This window comes from Dermochelys coriacea, chromosome 3 (assembly GCF_009764565.3).
Source record: "Dermochelys coriacea isolate rDerCor1 chromosome 3, rDerCor1.pri.v4, whole genome shotgun sequence".
NCBI lineage: Eukaryota > Metazoa > Chordata > Testudines > Dermochelyidae > Dermochelys > Dermochelys coriacea.
This window is the reverse complement of record NC_050070.1, coordinates 8,249,728-8,266,621: the sequence shown is the minus strand read 5'-3', so window position 1 is coordinate 8,266,621 and position 16,894 is coordinate 8,249,728. Positions and strand designations below refer to the sequence as shown.

The 16,894-nt window shown below is 41.3% G+C and overlaps 1 protein-coding gene and 1 long non-coding RNA gene across 2 annotated transcripts in view; one reads left to right on the top strand and one right to left on the bottom strand.

The window, feature by feature from the left end:
* MSRA (methionine sulfoxide reductase A) overlaps window positions 1–16,894 on the bottom strand; it is a 461,649-nt gene that overhangs the window by 213,023 nt on the left and 231,732 nt on the right. The window contains exon 3 of the mRNA XM_038396785.2: window positions 3,905–4,024. Coding sequence (XP_038252713.2) covers window positions 3,905–4,024 — 120 coding nt within the window. The remainder of the gene's footprint in view (window positions 1–3,904; window positions 4,025–16,894) is intronic.
* Window positions 2,443–4,025, top strand: LOC122459162. Its single transcript, XR_006279666.1, has 2 exons — window positions 2,443–2,581; window positions 3,114–4,025. It is a non-coding gene; the product is annotated as an uncharacterized LOC122459162 (long non-coding RNA).

Below are 16,894 nucleotides of genomic sequence, written 5' to 3'. Positions count from 1 at the left end.
AATGTAAAAATAATTTTCTATCAGTGTATTCATAAGCTTCACAAGAGCTTGATTATCTCTAAACATCAATTTAACAAGGCAACACCATACCAATTGATAGGACAATCTATAGAACAACTGTTTATGCTCTGTATAGTATGACACTGGTCTGACCTCTATTTCTTGCAAGCAGAAATCATGGCTCTTCCACCTTCCCACCAGCTAGAATCCAGTGAACTTTCAAAATGCCTTGGACAGAGCTCTACACATCAACAGCTATATCGACAAATCCCTTCTAGTGTAAACAAAGCTTAAGGTTTTGACGTGGTGAGATTTATTCTGAGGCAACCATAACCGTCACTGAATAACATTTCTGTGTTTGTTTTACAGAAACATGATACATTCAGTGTTTTAACTATGGTTTAGAAAAGGCCATTTTCCATTTTTTAAAAATCCCCACTGTTTTCCACCATTTGGCAAGAGAAGGTGTGACATTCCTTTCCAAGACCTCCCCCACTTTGGGCACGATATGCTGCTCTTGCTTTCCACACAGGTAATCACTATGCAAATGGTACCATTGTGGCCTTTATACGCAAAAGTAGGGTTAGGAGACGCAACTAATTTATAAAGTGCTCTGAGATCCTTGGGTAAAAGGCATACACATACGTGCATGTCAGTATTATTGGTATTGTAATGCTCTATTTTTGCAGTGCACATTCAAGGCATCTGAACCTGAGCTATCTTTTGTTAGACCACCTCTCACCTGATATAGCCAATTGCAGATTGGGTGCTATGGTCCCCCCCCTGCCCTTTATTCCAGGAGCATAAATTAATTAATTATTATGCCGTATTTATGCATGAAAAGACATGGTACACACTCCAAAAAGCTTACAGTCAAAATCAAATAGACAAATACAGTATACATGTGTAACAGGGTTGGACGTCCCCTGTGCACCCCCTCGTGGCCAGGGGTGTCTGTGCCAGTGACCTGCTAATAATTTCTCCCTGAAAGGGCTCCTTTACAGACTCCACATGCTTTTCCTGAGCTCAAAATACCCATCTTTGGGGTCTGGGGTTTAGACACAGAAAATAACTCAAAATAAAACTCCAAGTCCCAAATTAAAAGTCTCACAAACAAATATTTCTCTTCCTAATCCCAAGATCCTCTGCCTGGAGAGCTTCTGCACTCTTTCCCTTGCCAGCTCAGGGTCCCTCCTGCATTAGCAGGTTACTCCCAACCCTTCCTGGCAGTAGTGTTAGTCCCAGATCCCAGGACTCTGCCGGAGCCTACTCACTCCTAGCAGTCTCTGTTCTCCTTGAGCAATACCCACACCTGCAACTTCCAGCTGCTCTTTATAGGAGAATCACGGGATCCCTCTCAAGTGGGGCTCATCTGGTACTCTGGGCTGGATTAGCCTCAAGCTCTTCAGCCCAAGGACCCTGTTACAACAGGATATTACCCTCTCTCTCTCTATGGAGCTATTCTGAAGTCCAGCAGGAGGAAGCCAGTCTACAATGCAAAAAGAAAAGGAGTACGTGTGGCACCTTAGAGACTAACAAATTTATTTGAGCATAAGCTTTTGTGAGCTACTGCTCTCTTCATCGGATGCATTTGGTGGAAAATACAGTGGGGAGATTTATATACACACACAGAGAACATGAAACAACAGGTTTTATCATACACACTGTAAGGAGAGTGATCACTTAAGATGAGCCATCACCAGCAGCGGGGGGGGGGGGGGGAGGGGAGGGAGGAAAACCTTTCATGGTGACAAGCAAGGTAGGCTATTTCCAGCAGTTAACAAGAACATCTGAGGAACAGTGGGGGGTGGGGCGGGGGGGGGGGGAAATAACATGGGGAAATAGTTTTACTTTGTGTAATGACTCATCCATTCCCAGTCTCTATTCAAGTCTAAATTAATTGTATTGTATCCCATTTGCAAATTAATTCCAATTCAGCAGTCCCTCCTTGGAGTCTGTTTCTGAAGTTTTTTTGTTAAAGAATTGCCACTTTTAGGTCTGTAATTAGTATACTTCACTGTCTCTCCCAGCCCATCCCCTGTTCCAGCCTCTGTTCACACCTCCCCTGGCCAGCAGCCAGCACTTAGCATCTTTAGAGGTTTCAAAGTAGCAGCCCTGTTAGTCTATATTCGCAAAAAGAAAAGGAGTACTTGTGTCACCTTAGAGACTAAAATATTTATTTGAGCATAAGCTTTCGTGAGCTACAGCTCACTTCATCGGATGCATTCGGTGAAGTGAGCTGTAGCTCACGAAAGCTTATGCTCAAATAAATGTGTTAGTCTCTAAGGTGCCACAAGTACTCCTTTTCTTTCATCTTTAGAGGGACCCTCAAAATTCTACCATAAATCTCAGCATACCCGGACTGTGTGTGTGTGTTGGGATGGAGGAAATTGTAACATATTTCACTATCCAATATAAAAGGTCTGATAATCAGGGGAATTATGGTCATATTTTGTGGGCCTTTTACCAGCTAGTGGTCAGGCTGTTGAAGAGAATGTACTGAAAGTGCCAGATGGCTAGAGGACTACACACAATCGTAAACACTGCACATGGAGCACTGAAGTGGAGAACCAGGCCTAAGGTGTAATACAGTGGAAGTTAAGCTTTCAGAAAGGAGGTAATGGATGATCTAGACAAATGAGAAAGACATGACTGATCCACTGCGCCGTTTACTTAACATGTGATGACTTTCCTTGTGGCTGTGCTCTCCAGCTGCCTTCAGGTGCCCCAGCCTAGGGTATAGCCTGCAACTGCCCAGGCAGTTAATGCCCAGTTAATGCCAAAGGTACAGTACCCTTTCCCAGAATTCTAGTTTGGGGGTGGGGGTGGGGGGTTTAAGTTCATTTCCACTCAGTCCTTCCTTTCAGGAACACTTTGGAACACCTCTGTGCCTCTGTAAAAATAGCTCCCGTCATTTTTGCTTTCTAGAGTAATTTCCTGTAAGTGTTTCATTTCTTGCTTATTAAAGACACAACATCACTTTTCACCATCTTGCTCATTTACAGATGGTTTCTGTTTCCTTGGGTACTCTGCAGCAATTCTCTTCGGCTGATGTGACATCTACTAATTGCTAGGACTACCAAACTTTTTCCACTGTTTTATGTCATCCCTAGGTGCCCGGTTATAAACAAAAGTGGTAGAGCAGCCTCAGCAGTTGGCATGAAAAGTGTTGACAAGAGAACAAAAGCAAAGTGAAACCTCAAAGCTGTCGTCTACTAACGACTGTGTAGGAGAGTAAGCTGGAAGAACTATGCCCAGCATGGGTACACTTTCAGAGCAGCACTAATCAGTGTAAAATGGCTGTAAAGGATTATGGGATTTGAATTATGGGTAAAAACAATGGAAGGTTTTTGGATGTAGTAGGGTGGAAGGACTGGTGAGAGCATGGACAAATCCTGGAGTTTTATTTTGGACTGGTGGGATGGTGGCTGTTGGGTGTATATAAAAGATAAAGTATTGAAAATAATTCAGGAGAGAGATGATATTTAAACTTATAACCAGAAGACACTCTAGGGACAAAAAGAAAGACTGATCTGATTCCTGACTTCTGTCAGTACTAAAGGAATGGTTAGAATTGTACAATATCGGTTTTCCAAAGAAGAAATATACAGTAGTTATAATTTCCTGAGAGCATACAGGAAAACATAACAGACAAAAACAATGTAAACCTTTCTTTTCCATCCTTAGTTTCTTTGTATGCACCCCAGCTAATTAGATACTAGGGGATGACGGTTGCTTGTAAATATCTTAGATTATATTAATATTTAGATTGGTTCAGTAGATATCAGTGTTCATTATGGATCCAATCCTGAGAGGTTCTGATCACCCTCCACTCCCATTAAAATAGATCATAATCTTGTAGGATCAGGTCCATGATCTGTGAAATCAAAGGAAACAGACATACCTGAACAAACCTCTTCATAGGTGGGATTTGGGGTACACCCTCCTGCATAACCCACTTGAGTGGAGTAGACTCCTTTCTGTGTCCAAAACTTTCTCTCTGCTCCCCAGAAACATCCCATACCTGCATAATGTGTAAAGTACACAACAAGATGTCAAGATCTAATCAATATTAAATCAATCACTTGCACATTAATTAAGACTCTCTGTACTGTAAACGACTGATGCAACTGGCACATGAAAGTCAAATGTCCACCAAGATTAGCTATGGATTTACGATTCTGTACAAATCCATTCCCCTTCATGAAGCAAGCACAGACAAAACGTCTGATTCGTCTGAATATCAGCATATTATAGATAGCAAAATTTAGAATAACCTATATGATTTTCAAAGGCACATATTTTAATGACATGAATCCCCACCCACCTAAAAAAACCCATTGCTTAAATGGAAATTGTACATATTTCTGTAACAGCATTTTCCTTTAGTTGATTAGCAAGCTGTCAAAACACATTAATTTGTATTAATGGCAAACATTTATTTAATGTTCTGCTTCCTGGCACATGCAATCTTTAAAGGTGGAAGAGTAATAATTAACTAAATTATAGATCATAGAGGAGAAAAAACTCTCAGGCTTAGTTAATTTATGCATGCAAATATCTGATGTGCATGCAAAAATCAGGTATTCATTCACCCACATGGCCAGTTATCAAAAGAGACCAGATTCTTGTCTGATTTAAAATGGGCAAAATTCCACTGAGTTCAATGGAACCTCATCAATTTTACCACCTGAAGAGGTTATTGAGGGAGGACCTGATTTGCACATGCACATCAATTTTTGTACTCATAATTTCAGTGCAAACTGATGCATGCAATTCTATATGCCTTACTTTAAAAATATGGCCCTAAACTAATGTTATTTTCCATGGAAAGCTGCTCCCATAAGTTTATTAGATCCTTCCTAGGCCATTCTGAATTATGTTCATTATTTCCATGACCTATTGGGCCAGATTATTTGCTAGTATAATCTGCATAGTTCAATTGACTTCAATGGAGCTGCGCCAATTTGCTCCACATGTAGATCTGGTCACTTGTGCCTGTCATTGGAATGGGGTGCCTTAACTGATTGCTAATGACTGGGAACCAACATGACTAATAGTCAGGATTCTCTGAACATTTTATCTAGTTAAGAAGAATGAATTACTTATTGTTTGTGAAGAGCTCCAAAAATGAAAAGTGTCATGTAAATGCTATTATTATCTAACTAATCTATGATTACAGATGGCAATATATTTTTTGTGTGAACTTTTGAATAGTTTTTTTAATCTCTTCTCCTACTAAAACGCTGGAAATAAAGGGTTGTGTAACATACAATAAATTCCAATTACAGTCGGAAAACAGTGAACAGTTGTAGGTTTTGCAATGATAATTCTGTTGAGATTTCAGGTTAAAAATATTACCTAAAGTTTCCATTAAAGCACAGCTAAAAGAACAAAGCAGGGCCTTCCATAAAATATAAATTGTTCACAAAGGCATATCCTTCCTTTGAAACTTCAGAAATCAACTTCAAACTCAAGTAACTCATTCTGATCAACTCTTATCTTTGTTTTCAGTTGTAATGCACTAAATATTCAGGAGCAATGTCACTGCCATTTTAGAATACCTGTTGTCAATTACAACCAGCCTATTGTCCAGCATTAATGCTACCATTATATAGTCAGCTGAGCCTGGAACTGGGAGTCTACTGGTGTGGGTTTTACACTTAGCTCTGCCTGTGATTTGGCAGGTGACAGATAAATTTTCAGCACACACAAAGCGTGTGTGGACACACTTGTGCCAGTACCTTGCAGGTGCAAAAATCTATACACGTGTGCAAATTTTAACACCTGAGCACACACTTTAATAGTCCAATACCTGCATATGCAAGTGTTAGAAGCAGCAACCACAAAATCCATTGGGACCACTCAAACACAGAGTGCATGCAAGTGTTAGACTATTTAAGAAGAGTACACAAGCGTTAGCAAAGTTCAGACGCAAATACGTGTGTATTCAATTTTGTGTATGCAAAAGGGAAACCGGCCTTTAAAAAAATCCAGAACTTCAGCATTCAGAATTGTCTATCTTCTAGGTGGCGCCCACTGACTTTCTTGAAGCATTGGGCGTTTACCGGAGTTGTCTATGTAGTGTCTCTCTCTGGATCTCTTGTTTTGACCCTGTGGCCTGCACCCCCCATCCCCAGCTTTCTCATTCTTGTTCCCCATAATCAGTTGATCTCTGAGCTCAGTGGCCTCCTCCCACATTTAAGGAGGTGAGCCTTTTGTTGTTCTAGTGCAGGGGTTCTCACAGCAAAATGTTTGGTGGTCACAGACCGTGGCTATCAACTCTTGCTGGTGGCCACTCTGACAACTTTTCCTAAAATACTTAATTAACATTAGTAAAAACAATTGTAATTTATTGATGTGGGGTTTTTTTTCTTTTGCAGACTCAATAATATAAATAATGTACAATTGTATTTCGGTGCCCCTGGCCCTCGCTGCCTCCTGCAACCCCCCACCCATCGCCTCTGGCTCCTGCTGCCTCCCTTCACCCATCTCCTCTAGTCCCCACTGCCTACCCTGGCCTGTCACTGCCCTCCTGGGCTCCCCATCACCCCCTGAGCCCCACTGCTTCCCCTACATTGCCCCAAGCTCCATTCTGCAGCCTCACACCCCAGGCTTATGCCACTCCTTGCCTCTTGACCACAGCACTCAGTAAGGCTGGCCTTCCTGAAGCCCTGCTGCCATGGGCTGAAGCCGGTGTGGGGAGGCTGAAGTCTGAAGCCTCGCCACCTCAGGGAACTGAAGACCAGAGTCTGCTGTCAGAGCCCTAAGGCTGAAGTGGGGGGTGCTGAAGCAAGTCCCCAGAGTCCTATGGTTGAAGCCAAGTGTGGGAGGGTGTAGGTTGAAGCCTGCCGCCAGAGCGTCTGGCTGAAAATGGGGGATCACTCCCTCCCCGCCAGGAGACTATTGTGGCTGCAGGAAAAACTCCTGGTGGCCACATTTGAGAAATGCTGTAGTGAACTCTGCACACTATCCCATTTATCAAATAGGCCAGCACCTTCACAAGCAGTAAATCCTCACACCCATGAAATCAAATAGCAAAGCAGTGTTAAATTGTTTCATAGCCTATTAATACATTCAATAGATGATATCTCTCTGCTAAAGTGTTGGCATGTTCAGGGGTTGGGGGGAAGAACTGTCATAAAGTGACATTCTACTAATAAAAGAGACATATACACATGCCCGAAATGCAACATATCAAACAATGGGGATTGTGGAAATAAACAGATCTCTGCAGGGCAGTGACTTTCTCTTACTAGGTAAACTCTGAGCAGTTACTAGCGCAATGCACTCCTGATCTTAGGGCTTGTCTAAATGGTGAGCTGAAGCACTGTAGATTTATACTCCTGTTTGCCATGCACTAAATCATTGTTTATACATGTCTTGAGTTAAGGAATGTTGATGCTATTATAATAGAAATTAATTGCTATTTATAATTAATTAGTTTTATTTAAAGTCAACTGTAGATGTTTTTAATCATCTGATATCATTTTGAGGAACAGCAATACAGAAAATTGTGCAGGGAGAGAGGGAGGGAAGCACCTATAATGTAAATTTGATTGTAGAACCACTAATGTGATTTCAGCCCATCCACACAGTATCTTATTGATCCCCACACTTGATCAGTTGAGCTGCAGCATTAGAGATGGGCAGATAGCGAAGATGCATCTGGAGTAAAAATACTGGAGAAAATATTCTACTATCCTAGAAAAGCATAGTTTGAACATAGCTGGATTTGCAGCAGAGATTGTAAACATTAAAGATATTTGTCACTTTGTAATCACCAATTTGTAAAACATAAACAATTGTTTTAGCGATAGGCTTGAATTTCGAAAGACGCTTTGAAACTATACGCTTTTGTACTTCACAATCAATCTGATTGAAACTTGAACCTTTTAAGGCTAGTCTACCCCTAGAAATAACATTAATCACACAGTCTGGGAATGAATGCTAATGCTTAAATTCCTTTTTCGGATTCTGCTGCCATTTTCTCAAGCTGTATGCTTAAGGTTTAAATCATTTGAACAACTTAATTAACTCATAACCTTGTATTCAACTGAAGAGCATGTGTTTCTATGAGCAACAGGAGTCATTGGCAAGATTGTACAAAAAATTAGGGAACTGTAGTTATTTAAGAAAAACTCCTTAAAGCAAGCAGTTACTCCATTAAAATGGATGAGAATCTACTAGTGTAAAAACAGAACAATGATACCTTAATTCCTCTTACCTATAATAATTATTGAAATATTATATGTAGATTAACCAAAGATATCAACTGAACCATAAGTGCTGGAACTAGGGGTACTGGAGGTGCTGCCGCACCCCCTGGCTTGAAGTGGTTTCCATCATATATAGGGTTAACAGTTTGTTTCCACGGCTCTCAGCACCCCCATTTTACAAATTGTTCCAGCCCCCTGAACTGAAAACTACAGCTTTGTGAAGAATTGATTTCTCAGTTCTCCAATCAAACTAAAAATTGGGGAGGAAAAAAGTTTTGTATGGACCCAAAACAAAAATTCTGTTTCCACAGAAAGCAAAGAACTGTGAAAAAAATTGATTTGGGGCATTTTAACAGCTTTTTTATTAAAAGCAAAGGACATTCGGAAATGCCATTTACAAAGCCACTGGAGGAGGATCTTCCCCCACTTTATAAGCCTGTGGTTAGAGTACTCGCCTGGGATGTGGGAGATGTCGGTTCAAGTCCCCAATTTGGAGTAGAGGGTTGAAGTTGGATCTCCCTCTTTACAGGTAAGTGCCCTAACTACTGGGCTATTGGGTATTTTGATATGGGGGTTCTCTCAGGGCTCTACCGGGATCAATTTAGTGGGTCTTCAATAGACCCGATGGCAGAGCACTCTCTGGTTGATCCTGGTACTCCAGCTTTACGATAAGAGTAAGGGAAGTCGATCGGAGAGTGTCTCCTGTCGACTCAGCACCATGAAAACACCAGGATAAGTTGACCTAAGCTACATGGACTCCAGCTACGTTATTTACATACCAGGAGTAGCGTAACTTAGGTCAACTTACCCCCATAGTGAAGACAAGCCCCTAAGGTCTCTTTTGTTGGAACTGTTCCACTTTGTATAAAGTACTTAAATAGTCATTAGAAAAAGGACCTGAATTTAAGTCTCCCACCATAATCCAGATGAGTACTTTAACCATGGGACTATAGGATATAAGAGGGAAGGTCTACTCCTGCTCCTCTGCTTTTAGGAATGGTGCCTATGTCCTATGGTGAATCTATCTGGGGAAAAAACCTGGAGGGACGAAATTATTCAGCAAATTTGTGTTGAATTCACAAATAGTTTTGGTCAACCCCAAACTCCATTTTTCAGTGAACAAACTATTTGTCCAAAACATTTTACCTAGTTCTACCGAACAAATGATAAAGTGTCTGGGAGGCATACACAGAAAGTTACTACTCATAAAGTTCAGTCTTATTTATCCTCATAAAATGTTTCTCACTTTGTAATATTATTCTTTGTTTTGTTAGAAATTCACTGTATACAAATAAAAAGCAATCAGAATTTTAGAATAATAGACTAAGAAAGATCACTAAAAATTATGAAGTTTTCAAGATGCTCACATTACTGATGAAAGCATCTGCATGAACTTATTGTTGTTACTTTTTGTTCTCCCTCCTGCTCTCCCATTCCCATTCCCATATTTGTTTCCATCCTTTGTCACAACAATACTCAGATCGTATATAGCATTTTTCATTCACAGAGCTCAATGCACTTTAGAAAAGCAGGTAAGAGTTATTATCCTCAATTTGCAGAAGGAAAACTGAAGCATAAAGTGGTAAAGCAACTTGCCCAATGTCAAACAGCAGCAGAGCTCACAGTAGAACCCAGGTCTCCTGACACTCAGTCCTGTGCTTAATCCACTGGATTGCTTTGTTATCTGAGCACATGCTAACTTTGGGCCCACATCTGTGAGGTGATGAGTTCTGAGGGAGCATCACATGGTATCTGGTTTTTGCATTGTATGTTCTTCAGGGCAGAAATGTTGATTTTACATGTCTGTAAAGTGACATGCCTATTTATGTTACTATTTAAACCAGGGGTCAGAAACCTTCGGCATGCGGCCCATCAGGGTAATCTGCTGGTGGGTCGTGAGACATTTTGGCCAGGAACAATGAACCGCGGCCAAAGGGAGCTGTGGGGGGCCATGCCTCCAGACGGTCAACGTAAACAAAATGCCTCGCAGCCCACCAGTGGATTACCCTGATGGGCCGCGTGCCGAAGGTTGCCGATCTCTGATCTAAACAAATCAAAATCCTCATCTGTTCTTTTAATGCCTATTCAATTTCAGTTGGGACTGATGTTTTCACTATAATATACATATGTGTAAGGTGTTTTCATTTGGGGCTTTTTACTTTCAATGCAGCTTTTCCTTTGTTTGATTTCCTCCCATGCCCTTTTCCTTTTGTTTTATCCTCCTCCAGTGAGAGCAAGGTACAGTCATTTCCACCCATGCTGCCAGCATTACACACAAATGCACACACACACTATTCCCCATCCCTCCCAACAGTCCAGTAAACACCAAAGCAGAAGATTCCCTCTCTCATCCTCTGGGGGATGAATGCATTATTTCTGTGACATGCCAAATCTCTGCTGGCCTGCAGCATGAAATCCCTACACTATCCTCAAAGGCACTTTTCCATGGGGCAGATGAAGAAGTTTTATCAATGCCACTAGGACATCAATGCTTCATTACAGAACATGGAATTACAAAGGACACACATCCTGCTCATCTTGCTGTTGGCAGAGTTTAAAGGTCTAAATGTATTCAATATAGGAAGAAGGCTTTCATTTTAAAATACACGTTTGGGAAGACAGGATGCACCGGTATGCTGAGGGGGTGGCAGGCAGAGAATACTGGAAGTCTCTTCCCCTCTCCAAAACCTGCATAAGCAGCAGGGCAGGATCTATCCAAGGTTCAAGAGAGCACTAGGCAGGGGTCCAGCTCCTATATTAACTGCCATACTCGATCAAACCACTGGTCTATCTAACCCAGAATCTTGTTTCCATCAGTCACCTTACCAGAGCTTCAGAGGACATATACAAAACAGGGTAATTCTGAAGAAATCCACCCTTCTTCCCCTCCCAGTTTCTGTCAGTCAAAGGTTGAGGGGTGCCCCGAGCATGGGGTTGCATCCCTGACCATCTTGGCTAATAGCCATTGCTAGACTTATCCTCCCATTGATGGATATATCCTATGCCAGCCCGTGCACAAAAACCCTAAGACAGAACGATTCTGCTGGCCAGCTGAAATGCTGCAGTACACAGCCAACACTAGATGGGGGCACAGGCTGCTCCTATACAGTGTAGCTGTAAAGGGCAGCCAGCAATACATCCCCAAGGTCCACCTCATGGAATCCTGGCCAGGCTAACAGGACTCCTGAAGCAGAGGATGCATCTGCCCGTATCTCTGCTCCCCCTAGCAATGTTGGCCAGAGCTGAATTTGGCCCGGCATTTGAATATAATTTATTTAGTTGCTTTTACAAAATAACCCACATTTTCAAATGCCTCAGAGAACCCTAGAAATCATGCATCTGCCTTAATGTTAATTTTCTTTTTTCAGTTGGAGGGGTAAAATGAACCATACATATATTATTTTGTATATAAATGTAATAATGCCAGATGCCTACACTGCCACCAAAATACCAACTGTACAAGATTGTTCACTTTGCCTTTAAGGATATTGTTCAGTAGTGCAGCTGGTGCAGAATGGCTATCATGGTCCACCCAACTAGTGATGTTGCTCTGTGTTGAGCTGAAGAGATCCTTATATATGCAGTGTCCTTGATTACTGGGATCTTCTTGAGTGTATGTAATTCCAGAGCTCCTGGAGTCCTATTCTATTTTCTGTAGCCATGTAGAAGCCCCATTGGCTTCACTGAGAACTTGGTACACACATCTAGGAGCAGCAGTGAAACTTAGTCTCATTATTAAAGTTTCCACTTTGTTAAACACATCCACACTTCACACTATACAGCATTTACTAGGGGCCTGAGCCTTCACCAACTGAAGTCAATGGAACCAGGATCAGATCCTAAAATTCCCAAAGTCCTGTCGCAGTATGCACCAAGACCAATGTAAAAACCTGGGATCAGTTATCTAGGAGATGTCTTTTTGGTTGTTCCAGAATCATGGTTAGGAATCTGAAAGGAATCTCCACAGGATATTGCAATCTGTAAAGCACATTGAGGAACCTTCTGAATGAAAATGCTGCACACAGAGTTAATGTTATCCATCAGGATTTCAGACAAAACTGTATTACTGACGCGCTAAGGTGGTTAACACAACGCAACCACAGAGACTACAAAATGTTCAGGACCACCGGAAAACAAACAGCTAGTAAATGGTTGGGAGAAACTTAAAAGAATAAATATGGAGCACCAGCTCAACTGAAGTAAATAAAACTCCTGATGACAGATGGCATTAAGCAGATGATCATGCTAGCTAAGTATTAGCTATAATGCTACAATAGGGCTTGATAAATATGTTGAACAGCTTGCCTGGGGCAAGTAAAACAAAGCCCTCGGCAAGAAATTTAAAATGCAGTTTGCCTAACAGAGCAACTAAAGAGGAATTTCTGGCTCATCATTTTGCCAAAATGTGTTCTGTTCACAGAGTGGTTTGTTGGCTATGCCTCTTTTTCCATAGGAGTAGCAGGAGCTTCATGTTCATTTAAATTAACAAATACCCATGAAATTTAGCAGTTTACCCATACAGCAGATGTGGAAATGTGAAGCATATATTATATGTGCAGAGTGGATTATGATGACTGGAAGATCATGAGGGGAATGTGATGATAGAGAAAGTGAATATAGTTGCTGAGAAAACTGCCTTCATTTTCACTAAGATAAATGTGCACGATGTGCCATAAGGAGACATATGATTGTAGGAAGAGAGAACAAGAAATTACTGCAATGAAGAGTTCCACCACAATAGAATAAAAAGGTATGTATTTATCTTATGATTCATAAAATGTGTTTATCCAACAAACTCTAAATTCATGTTCAAAAGTTATGAACAGTATGCAACTCATTAATATTGTGACAAATCTGTGGCCATGTAGGAACTTCACAGTTGTCACCATGATGCACACCATAAATCGCACATCGACTGAATCGCACATTGACTAGAACTCAGAACCTTCTGTTCCGAAGGCAATTCTGATCTTATTCAGTAGAGGGAAGTGACATGCACACACACACGCCTGTGAGGTTATTAAAATATAAATGATCTTTCTCTTCAAGAGTGCTTCCTTCTCTCTACCTCACTACTGCCGCCCCACCTTTCAGGCAAAAGGCTAAATGTATAGATAAGCCTTACAGGCCAAGGTCAACAAACTCGAACTCTGATGGACCAACTGAGCGAGAAAATTCCAGAGTTAAGGTTCTACGACTGAGAACATGTTGTCTCTAGTTCTCAAACATTTAAAGCAAGGGACTGTTTGCAAAAGCATCTGTGCTGTTCTCAACTGTTGTAAAGGCACAAGAGGAAAGAGTGTACCTAGAATCCAAGCCATCAAAATGAACACCATGAATGGCACCCAGAGGTGAACAGGAAGCAAATGCAATTTATAGAAAACAGGAGTAATTTAGAGTAACAGAAACCATTTTAAGACTAGAGAGTCTGAATCATTAAGTTAGCAGAAGAAGGGAGAGCTGTGGAGAATCAGGGGTCACACAAGAACCAGAAGTCACCCAATTAAATTAATAGGTAGCAGGTTTAAAACAAGAATAAAGAAGTACTTCTTCACACCATGCACAGTCAACCTGTGGAACTCATTGCCAGGGGATATTGTGAAGGCCAAAAATATAACTGGGCTCAGAAAAGAACCAGATAAGTTCACATAGGACAGATCCATCAATGGCTATTAGCTAAGATGGTCAGGGACAAAACCCTATGCTCTGGGTTTCCCTAAACCTCTGACTGCCAGAAACGGAGCCTGGATGACAGAGGATGGATCACTCGATAATTGCCCTGTTCTGTTCATTCCCTCTAAACCATTTGGCATTGCCTACTGTCATAAGACAGGTTTCAGAGTAGCAGCCATGTTAGTCTGTATCCGTAAAAAGACAAGGAGTACTTGTAGCATCTTAGAGACTAACACATTTATTAGAGCATAAGCTTTCGTGAGCTACACCTCACTTCACCAGATGCATACAGTGGAAAATATAGTGGGGAGATTTTATATACACAGAGAACATGAAACAATGGGTGTTACTATACACACTGTAAGGAGAATGATCAGGAAAGGTGGGCTATTACCAGCAGGAGGGGGGGGACCTTTTGTAGTGTTAATCAACGTGGGCCATTTCCAGCAGTTCACAAGAACAGTAGGAGGGAAAATAAACAAGGGGAAATAGTTTTACTTTATGTAATGACACATCCAGTCTTTATTCAAACCTAAGTTTGTATCCAGTTTGCAAATTAATTCCAATTCAGCAGTCTCTTGCTGGAGTCTGTTAAAGAAGTTTTTTTGTCGAAGAATTGCCACTTTTAGGTCTGTAATCAAGTGACCAAAGAGATTGAAGTGTTCTCCAACTGCTTTTTGAATGTTATAATTCTTGACGTCTGATTTGTGTCCATTTATTCTTTTACATAGAAACAGTCCAGTTTGACCAATGTACATGGCAGAGGGGAATTGCTGGCACATGGTGGCATACATCACATTGGTAGATGCGCAGGTGAATGAGCCTCTGATAGTGTGGCTGATGTGATTAGGCCCTATGATGGTGTCCCCTGAATAGATATGTGGACAGAGTTGGCAACGGGCTTTGTTGCAAGGATGGGTTCCTGGGTTAGTGGTTTTGTTGTGTGGTGTGTGGTTGCTGGTGAGTATTTGCTTCAGGTCTGGGGGCTGTCTGTAAGCAAGGACTGGCCTGTCTCCCAAGATCTATGAGAGTGATGGGTCATCTTTCAGGATAGGTTGTAAATCCTTGATGATGCATTGGAGAGGTTATAGTTGGTGGCTGAAGGTGATGGCTAGTGGCTTTCTGTTATTTTCCAAGGCATCATCCCCCGCTCTCCTCCTGGTAATAGCTCACCTTTCCTGATCACTCTTCTTACAGTCCGTATGGTAACACCCATTGTTTCATGTTCTCTGTTGTCATAAATATAAAGGGAAGGGCAAACACCTTTAAAATCCTTCCTGGCCAGAGGAAAAACCCTTGCACCTGTAAAGGGTTAAGAAGCTAGGATAACCTCGCTGGCATCTGACCACAATGACCAATGAGGAGACAAGATACTTTCAAAGCTGGAGGGGCGGAGAAACAAAGGATCTGTGTCTGTCTGGGTGATGCTTTTGCTGGGGACAGAACAGGAATGGAGTCTTAGAACTTAGTAAGTAATCTAGCTAGATATGCGTTAGATTATGATTTCTTTAAATGGCTGAGAAAATAAGCTGTGCTGAATAGAATGGATATTCCTGTTTTTGTGTCTTTTTGTGACTTAAAGTTTTGCCTAGAGGGATTCTCTATGTTTTGAATCTAATTACCCTGTAAAGTATTTACCATCCTGATTTTACAGAGGTGATTCTTTTTACTGTCTCTTCTATTAGCATTCTTCTTTTAAGAAAACTGAATGCTTTTTCATTGTTCTTAAGATCCAAGGGTTTGGGTCTGTGGTCACCTATGCAAATTGGTGAGTTTTTTACCAAACCTTCCCCAGGAAGGAGGGTGCAAGGTTTTGGTGAGGATTTTGGGGGGAAAGATGTTTCCAAACGGCTCTTTCCTAATAAAAAACCCAGTTAGACATTTGGTGGTGGCAGCGAAAGTCCAAGGGCAAAAGATAAAATAGTTTGTACCTTGGGGAAGTGTTAACCTAAGCTGGTAAAAGTATGCTTAGGAGGTTTTCATGCAGGTCCCCACATCTGCACCCTAGAGTTCAGAGTGGGGAAGGAACCTTGACATGGTGGCAGAGCAGTGGGATTAACTTGAAATCATTTTGAGATCAATTTGAGATTTTTTGAACTAGAAGCACAGATTTGAAAAGGAAATATTTTGGAAAGCAGGTTAAACTGAGAGCAGTTAGGATTTTTTTCCTCTGCACTGCGGCTAGAGCAGAGACAAAAGGGAATAGTCTTTTGTGAGCTGGAGTTTTCTCTACCTAAAGACAGGGTAGTTAACCCCCTGCAGGGAAATTCACAAGTCTTCACAGACCTCAAGTTTTTTTTTACCTAAGAGCAACTAGAGGGGTTTTCTGCCTATTTGCCTGGAGACAAAGGTGTTAGTTTTGGGGGGTTTTTTTAGGATTTTGATTTTTTGAACAAGGAGCACAGATCTTTAAAAGGAATTTTTTTTCTTTTAGGCTGCTGGAAAGCAGGTTAAACTGAAAGCAGTTAGGGTTTTTTTTCTCTGCTTTGGGGCCAGAGCAGAAACAAAAGGGTATTGTCTTTTGTGAGCTGGAGTTTTCTCTACCTAAAGGCAGGGTAGTTAAACTCCTGCAGGGAAATTCACCAGTCTTCACAGACCTGAAGAAGATTTTTTTTTTTTACCTAAGAGCAACTAGAGGTGTTTTCTGCCTATTTGCCTGGCTACAAAGGTGTTAGGGTTGTTGGGTTTGTTTGTTTGTTTTAATTTTTTTGTTGTTGTTGTTGGGTTTGGGGTTTTTTTGGATTTTTCTGTAGGCTGACAATCACTATCAGAGAATATAGGTATCATATTACAGCACAGCAAATTTTACAAGCCAAATTTTGTTTGTTTGTTTTTATTTCTAACTCTCGGGTGTAAAGTTAGTTAAAAACAGAGAGGTAAAGATGACAGAAACCAAGACACAACACAGATTGGAGTTAGTCAGACTGGAGGCAGCGAAAGAGGCAGAACAACACCGAGAGGCTGCGCACAGGAGAGCTATGGAGGCAAAGGAAAAAGAATTG